Here is a 7,951-nt window from a genome sequence, read left to right on the forward strand (position 1 = left end):
AGTATATCAAATACGTGAAATGAATAAAAAGTTCAAAGGACACCTGCTACAGGAACACGTAGGCTTAAATCTAACCCAGCACGCCGCAGTAGCAACCAGAGACTTGCAGCCCCGGGCAGAATGAGGTGTGCGGCGCGGAGAAGCAGGAGGCGGAAGTTAGTTCCTAATTTACACAGATATCGGCATTTCTCCCCGTTAAATACATATTCAGGACATTTAATTAAATAGTAATAATCTAAAAACATAAAATTCACCGTAACTGTTTTATGTGAGGATTAAAAAAGGAAATATTGGTGCTGAACGTATTGATTTCGACCCATGACTGTTGTTGACATTCAAAAGCATCGCTAAGCGACCAACACGTGTTGTTGTTAAGTGTAAAACACACTTTGTGCTCGTTTCGGCAGGAACTTTCGTCCGGCGTCCCTGTTCAGAGTCGGATACAGATCTGTGGAACACGCGCAGCTTCCTGTCCGTGCCCAATATTTGTCGTAGCGAGCCGTCCGGCGTACGGGTGAAGAACTAGCCTGCCTCGCGCTTCACCCGCTGTGTGGTAACTACTAGGACAGCAGCTCTCTCTCTCTCTCTCTCTCTCTCTCTCGGTACATAGCGCTCTCTAAGTAACTGAGCTTAGCTGTATCACTAAGTCCTTTGCCAATTCTCGTACAAGGTATCAAGCTAGCTAACTTAGCTATCCACTGAATGGCTAGCTACCTTTACCTGTATGCTAAAGAGTTAGCTGGCTAGCTAACGGCTAACTATCTAGCCAATATACACTTTTCACCTGGTTTAATAGCTTGATAAATTCAGCATGATTGTACTGACTTGTTCATTTTAAACTCTCAACATAAAATACCGATTAGGTTAATATGGTTCGCTTGCAAGCTGTTTGTAAATGTTCGTGTTGGACAGGCCGATATGTTCCACGTTAACGGCTGTTCGACCTGTCATTCCGCTAGGTTTACCATCCAGAATGGCTATGAGACAAACTCCTCTCACCTGCTCCGGCCACACCAGGCCTGTGGTAGATCTGGCGTTCAGTGGAATAACCCCGTACGGCTATTTCCTCATCAGTGCTTGTAAAGGTAGGTCTTCATATGCATATCTTAGAGTGTTGTGCTTTACTGTAACGTGTAAATGTTCTTGTCTAGGTATCGGTGGGAGTTTAATCATGGATATATTTGGGTATCAAGTGAGTGGTGGTAAAGGTTTTAACCAGTAGATGTCTTCCCTTTTCGGGCCTTTGCAGATGGCAAACCGATGCTGCGTCAGGGGGACACGGGGGACTGGATTGGGACGTTCTTGGGTCATAAAGGTGCTGTCTGGGGGGCCACCTTAAACAAGGAGGCAACTAAAGCAGCTACTGCAGCAGCCGATTTCTCAGCGTAAGTCACGCGGCAGCCATAGAGCGGTGGGTGAGAATAAGATAGGAATAGGATTCTTGAATAGGGATGAGAAAATTGCCAGTTCAAACCACCACAAAGTTGCCACTGTTGGCACCCTGAGCAAGGCCCTTAACCAATAATAGTTCAAATTAGGATAAAGGTGGCAGCTAAAGGTTGTTAATGTAATGTAATGCATCTGTAAGGTGGGGGTTGAACAGTGTGGAGGTCCACTGACATCAGGTGAATGGGTCGGGCAGCAGCTCCTTACAGAGAGAGGTGACGTGTGACCTGTTGCTGTTGGATTAGTACCACCGTTCGTCTTTGTCGTATTGTACAGGAAAGTGTGGGACGCAGTGACAGGCGATGAGCTCCTCACACTGGCGCACAAGCACATTGTGAAATGTGTTAACTTCACGCAGGTAATGTCCCCACACACACTTCCTCTGCCCCTCCCTACACACAGTACATTATATATACAGCATGTTATGAGCCTGTGATATCCATTAATAAATTAAACACAGATTTTCAGTTGAGTGTTTACACTGACTCTGCCATGAAGATTAGGATATGAAGGATAATTTTGGTAACATACAGTCACCACTAGGGCTGCCACAAACGATTATTTTTATAGTCGACTAATCACCGATTAATTTTTATGATTAGTCGACTAATCGGATTGTGCGTTAATTGAATATAAAACATACAGCTTATCACACTAGAATGCAACTGCTATTATATAATCATTAGATTTCAGCTAAAAATAAAAACAATTAAGATCATAGTTCATTAAACCTTTAATGAAATATGCAACTTGTTGCAACAATTATTAAAATAAGTATAAGGCACTGGCTTAAACAACGCAAAAATAAATACATTAATAAAGAATTTTTTTAGGTTTTTCTTTCTTTCATTTGTCTCTGGCATCAAACGTAGCTACATATAAATCAAATTAGGTAGGTACCTGAAACTAAGGAATTATTCACAAAAATAAAGTTTTGGTCTCACTGACGTTACAGAAAACACACGAATGCGTGCTAAAGCTAATGAAACAAATCGCCATCACTAATGTTAACTTTTACAGTTACCACGATAAGTAAGTACAAAGTTAACGCTCTGTTTACGGTCACGTTAGCAGCTAACTAGCGATTTAGATTACAGAGATGACGGTCCCTCTTCATCATTGTCACAACATGCTTCAGGTGCTCGTACATCGCGGTTGTGCTGCCGTGGAAGGAAAGTTCTGCCTTGCAGATATTGCACGTGTTTCGGAACCCGGTTACGGAAAATGATCCCACACTTTTGAGTTCCGTAGCCGGGTAGCCATGATACCAGTCTGTATAATGTCCTGGGATGTCGTCCACTGTCTACCTCGGTTTCCACTACTGCGCATGTGCGTTAGCGACAGAAAGGCAGACGCGACCGCAGCAGTATGGAGAGAAAAAAAAACAAACACGACGCATCGACTATTAAATTAGTCGTCGACTATTTTAATAGTCGACATAATCGTGACTAGTCGACTAATCATGGCAGCCCTAGTCACCACTGAACTTCCCTCATAGAAACACTGTTCATAATGCATTGGGAGTTTATGCAGCTAGTTTGGCTACACCCGTTTGTGTCCACATGTACAAAGAGAATGGTGTGGTGAACATGTGGGGTTGTCATGTTTCAATTTCAGCAGAAGGTTATTTTGCAATGGCTTTATCTTATGAACCCTGAGGTAGGAACAGTGTGTCCCCTTGTGATTTTGCAGATATTGTGGTAGACAGGAATATCACAGGCTGGTCATCTCGGCTGTATGAACACAAAGCATGCAAATGCACTAAACAAGACAAGCAGTGTGTTTTGATTTCTCATATAGAGTCCCACAGTAGCACTAGATCAAAGGGCTGGGTGATCAGTTTATCACAAAACATGAGTAATCACATCAGAGATTTTGTTTTTTGTTATGAATGCAAAACCAACACACTGTCCTGATCTCCCTTGACTCCTGTGTCTCTCTGTGCTGTGTTTATATCAACAGGACAGTAAGTGTCTTTTGACGGGTGGAAATGACAAAATGCTGCGTATATATGACCTCAGCAAGCCTGAAGCAGGTATGGACTAGAACACACACAGAGGGAGAGAGAGAGTGTGTGCCTGCGTGCTGGTCTACATAACATGCTTCATGAAATTTTCTTACATGCGCACACACACACACACACACACACACACACACACACACAGAGAGAGAGAGAGAGAGATGGATGGATGGATGGATGGTCGGTCTGTGTTTCAGGAGAAAAAGAGCTGGTCTGTGTTTCGAGAGAGAGAGAGAGAGAGAGAGGGCGCGAGAGCGCGCTGGTCTGCATCAGAAGCTCACCCATCAGGGAATGTTTCAGATTTTTTTTTTCTTTCCATGCCAACAATCATTTTTGTGTTGCAGAGCCTCAGGAGATCTCGGGCCACACCTCTGCCATTAAGAAAGCTCTGTGGTGCAACAACGATCAACAGATTCTCTCCGCTGCAGACGACAAAACCATACGGTACCTCACACTGGTGGCTAAATGTGCAGTGACTTATTTATTTATTTGTACTATGACTCTGAACAAGGTTTCAGTGGTTTGTGTATTTGAGAGTCTCTGCTGGTCTTGGTTCACACTGCTCTATCCTTTGTTGTCTTGCCATAGTACAGACGTCTTCTTGTGAGCTAGTCTTTGCTGTCTGGTGGAAAATGTGCATCTCAAATTCCTTAGTTGTTTAAAAAAAAACTTGGTTGTTGTGCCTGTTGATGCCTCTGTTTAAACTACAATTGTTCAAATGTAGTTCATATGTTCCACTTAAATAACGGAGTATTTGACAACGTAAAATAATACTTGTCAAACAAGCTAAACAGTTAAACTTGAACTTGTACTTGAACATTTGGACGAATACAACACAGCAGATGCATTTTGCTGTTAATATTGATCAGCATTGCAAGAGCAGATTTGCAATGTTTTTAAAAGACGTTAGCAGTTTATGGACATGCTACTTACATTTTATGTTACATTAGTGATTTTGATATCTGCTGTTAAGGACAGTCAGGAATGTTTCACACATGGTCAAAAAATGCAAAATGACGATCAGAGACAAACATGATGGTGGCTTCCTCATGGTCTCTTGCTCTTCTCTGCAGACTCTGGGACAGGAGCACAGGGGAGCTTGTGAAGACTCTCTCATTTGAAACGTCTGTCAGTAGCATGGAGTACATACCAGATGGGGAGATTCTGGTCATCACCTACGGAAGGACTATCGCCTTCTACAATGCTCACATGTAAGTCAACGTGTACATCACTGGTCCGCTTAGGAATCTGTGATGATGGTTGCATGAAAACGAACTGGTTTGTGAAGCCTGTGTTGGGTGTGTGTAGACCGTCACACCTTATACAACTGCATTCCAGAAAATGTAAAGGAATTCCTCACCCATGTATCCATGGCTACCAGAGAAATCACAAACTCTGCCATTTGTAGTTTGTAAGCATGTTTGTTGTCCAGGTTGGAGCTGATTAAGACCGTGGATGCCCCAGCATCCATTCATTCTGCATCGCTGCATCCCGACAAAGACTTCTTCGTGGCAGGAGGCGACGACTTCAAACTCTACAAATATGACTACAGTACCAAAGAGGAAATGGGTAAGAGCATGGAGCCATGGGACATCTGAAAATGCAAACATGGAACTCACCGTGCAGTGCTAACTCCGCCCACAGGCAGTAGCCAGGACTCACCGTGCAGTGCTAACTCCGCCCACAGACGGTAGCCAGGACTCACCATGCAGTGCTAATTCCGCCCAATAACCATTAGCCAGATCTCACCATGTAGTGCTAACTCCACCCACAGACATGTCCAGATTGCTGGTCTTCATTCATGGTCATATTTTCACATTTTTACTTAGAACACTTTCTAGATGTTAAACTGGTGTCAGCTAGTCACTGTTCCATTTTAAGAGCACAAACGGTGTAGTCCTTAAGAAACTGACACCATTACAGTTTCTGTTGGTCTGTGTCCAACAGAATGTCTGTATCCGTGTACAGGTTACATGAATGAAATTAAGGGTCTGTGATTTTTGTAAGGTTCTGTCAGTTGTAATGTAAAAAAAAAAATTGACAGTGTTTCCTTATTATTCATAATTATGTAAAGCAGAGAATAAAAAACCGAAACTCCCAAGAGCAAGCCCGGGGGGCAGAGGCTGAGAGGTTGAGAGTACACTGTGCACCTTTGGCTGCCGTGTCTCTGCAGTGTGTTAGAAGCATTTTGCTGCATGTAACTCTACTTGTCCTCCCACGTGATCTACAGTAGCTGAACCTGCATGTGCGTGAATCCTAAACACATGCCCTCTGTGTTTACAGAGTCCTACAAGGGCCACTTTGGGCCCGTGCACTGCGTACGCTTCAGCCCAGACGGCGAGCTGTACGCCAGCGGCTCAGAGGACGGGACCCTCCGGTTGTGGCAGACGGCTGTGGGGAAAACCTATGGCCTGTGGAAGTGTGTGCTCCCGGGTGAGCTCCAGAGAATGCAGCGCGGGTGTTCCTGCACACCAGCCGCCTGTCAGTGTTGTGTGAGCAGCTTGTAGAATGAGACCCTGGCCAGAGTTCCTCAGAACACCCAACCTGTTTTCATATGCAAACCTCCACCAACAATACAGATATACTGCGTATTGCATGTGTAGTTCTTTTTCATTTGATATACGATGATGCTTTTAGCAGTTTCAGATTTTGTTCCAACCGTTTGATATGTTGCTAATTTGACACTTTAGTCATTTCTCGTGCAACAATCAAATCAATCTGTAGGTTTCCCTTCCAAAAAAAGTTGGCAGAAACACTGAAGTTGCTGTGGCTTGTTTCTTGACAGAGGAGTTGTCATCAGAGAATTCTGATGCACTGTACTGCCCTCCGGCTGAGATCAAGGCCTGAGACACGGAGAGGGAGGCGGGAACGGAGAGGTTCAGGATGGGCGGGGCCAGAGCAGCCACACCCCTGTAGAGGGCTGGGCCAATCTGACTGTCACCTCAAACGGCCCGGAGGCTGGGAGCTGAGCCTACCGTGGGGAGTGTGGGGAACCCCCAGAAGAAGCCTCACAGGCAGGAGCAGACGTGGGAGTAGGGAGGTGCTGTAGACTCCCCCAGCTACTCTCCCTCGTGACGCGGGTCGTCTCCGTCCGGCTCCTCCGTGGTGTTCTGTTCCCACACACTGTGATCACTTTGGGTCATTTACTTCATTTATTTTCTTCTTTTTTTGTTGACTTGGAATTTGTGCTTTTAAAAAAACAACAACAAAAAATGTTTGTTTCAGGAAAAGGAAATACAGTGTTGACATTCAGTTTGGTGATCTCCCGGTGGAAATGATCCTGAGAAGAAACGTGTTCCATGCTATTGTTGTAGTTCACAGCAGTGTCTTGTAGTGTAACGGTATGTGAGCCTCTAAATACTGGGGGTTTTTGAACAGCAACATGTAAAGCTTAAGTTCTTAACTATTGTTTGTGTTTGGTCACAACATGACAGGTGTATCATGTAGTCAATAAAACATTGGTGACATGATGTTTAGAACCCTGTGCATATTCCGTCAGTGCGGACAGGGTTCATTTCAGAGGCACGTGTGTCGACACATTTAGGACTCTGTTATTTATCCAGGATGCATTTCCACTGTGATTGCTGTTTATTGCCAAAATAGCCAGCAGATGGCAGCCAGTTGTGTATTTGTAAAGCTTCCAGGTTTCACAGAAATTGATCTATAAACAAGGTTCTTCTTTTTAAAAAAACAAAAAGCAAAATACAAAGTAAGGAGTACATACCATCATTAAACAAATATAAAAGTTTATTTAGGAAGAAATGCATTTATTTTTTTAAACAAAAACATTTTGCAGACAGTGGGTCACAACAAATTCATATTTCATTTGTAATTATTGACCCCCAGACCATGTTTGACCAGAGAATGTTTGTATGACTAAAAGAAAACAAAACAACCAGCAACAGGGTGATGTTAAACACCCACTACTGTGGGACCATGGCAGTGTCACTGCTGTGTCTAATGTATTTGTAGACGTTTGCCACCCATTACCATGTGAATGCTACACAAGTGTGCTGCTGTATTGAGAAGGGGCCAGTAGTGGTCCTGTCATATAAAACCAGCCGGTGCTGACCTGTGTGTACTAACCAAAGGGCTACAGTACGTATATTGGTATCAAATGCACCTGAAAGGTAGGTGTGCGTGTTTCTACGGAAGCAGCTAGTAAGTGAGTGTGTTTCATGCCGGGCCTGTTGTGGACATGGATCACGTGGTCTCTAACAGCCACTGGACCCGGTTTAGACTCCCAGTTAAAGCGTTCTACAACCGCCGCCAGTATCGGGCCAGAGAGGAATAATGTTGATTCACCATAAAATGCGCTTTATTGTGATGTTAAGCTAATCTGAGTCTCGTAAACCAGTACTTAATGCCATATACTTTTCCAAAAGAAAAAATTGCATATATTCACATCAAGCGTAAGAATCGAACTATTTTTAAAGTATACGACAAGTTGTATTGAGTTTTGACTGACGACGTATATTCTAATTT

The 7,951-nt window shown here is 43.7% G+C and overlaps 1 protein-coding gene across 3 annotated transcripts; it reads left to right on the top strand.

Moving 5' to 3' along the window:
- The first annotated feature begins 407 nt into the window (after window positions 1-407).
- strap (serine/threonine kinase receptor associated protein) lies at window positions 408-6,936 on the top strand. Of its 3 annotated transcripts, none has more exons than XM_077005422.1 (10): window positions 408-553; window positions 960-1,085; window positions 1,250-1,385; window positions 1,723-1,804; window positions 3,409-3,481; window positions 3,811-3,910; window positions 4,540-4,677; window positions 4,899-5,035; window positions 5,750-5,899; window positions 6,252-6,936. In XM_077005422.1, the coding sequence occupies exons 2-10, from the start codon at window positions 974-976 to the stop codon at window positions 6,311-6,313; spliced, it is 990 nt and encodes a 329-aa protein (XP_076861537.1). In that variant the 5' UTR covers window positions 408-553; window positions 960-973; the 3' UTR covers window positions 6,314-6,936. The 3 variants fall into 3 exon arrangements, with proteins under 3 accessions (XP_076861537.1, XP_076861539.1, XP_076861538.1); XM_077005424.1 differs by having other exon boundaries at window positions 421-670; XM_077005423.1 differs by having other exon boundaries at window positions 421-602.
- The last annotated feature ends 1,015 nt before the right edge of the window (window positions 6,937-7,951 follow it).

Source organism: Brachyhypopomus gauderio, chromosome 5, assembly GCF_052324685.1.
Source record: "Brachyhypopomus gauderio isolate BG-103 chromosome 5, BGAUD_0.2, whole genome shotgun sequence".
NCBI classification, from domain to species: domain Eukaryota; kingdom Metazoa; phylum Chordata; class Actinopteri; order Gymnotiformes; family Hypopomidae; genus Brachyhypopomus; species Brachyhypopomus gauderio.

What these genes read in the sequence shown, in the direction of transcription:
- strap (XM_077005422.1), top strand. Translation starts at nt 974, where the DNA reads ATGGCTATGAGACAAACTCCTCTCACCTGCTCCGGCCACACCAGGCCT. An exon ending in GCCTTCTACAATGCTCACAT is followed by an intron (nt 4,678 to 4,898) that starts GTAAGTCAACGT and finishes TTTGTTGTCCAG; the next exon opens with GTTGGAGCTGATTAAGACCG. An exon ending in GTGGAAGTGTGTGCTCCCGG is followed by an intron (nt 5,900 to 6,251) that starts GTGAGCTCCAGA and finishes GTTTCTTGACAG; the next exon opens with AGGAGTTGTCATCAGAGAAT.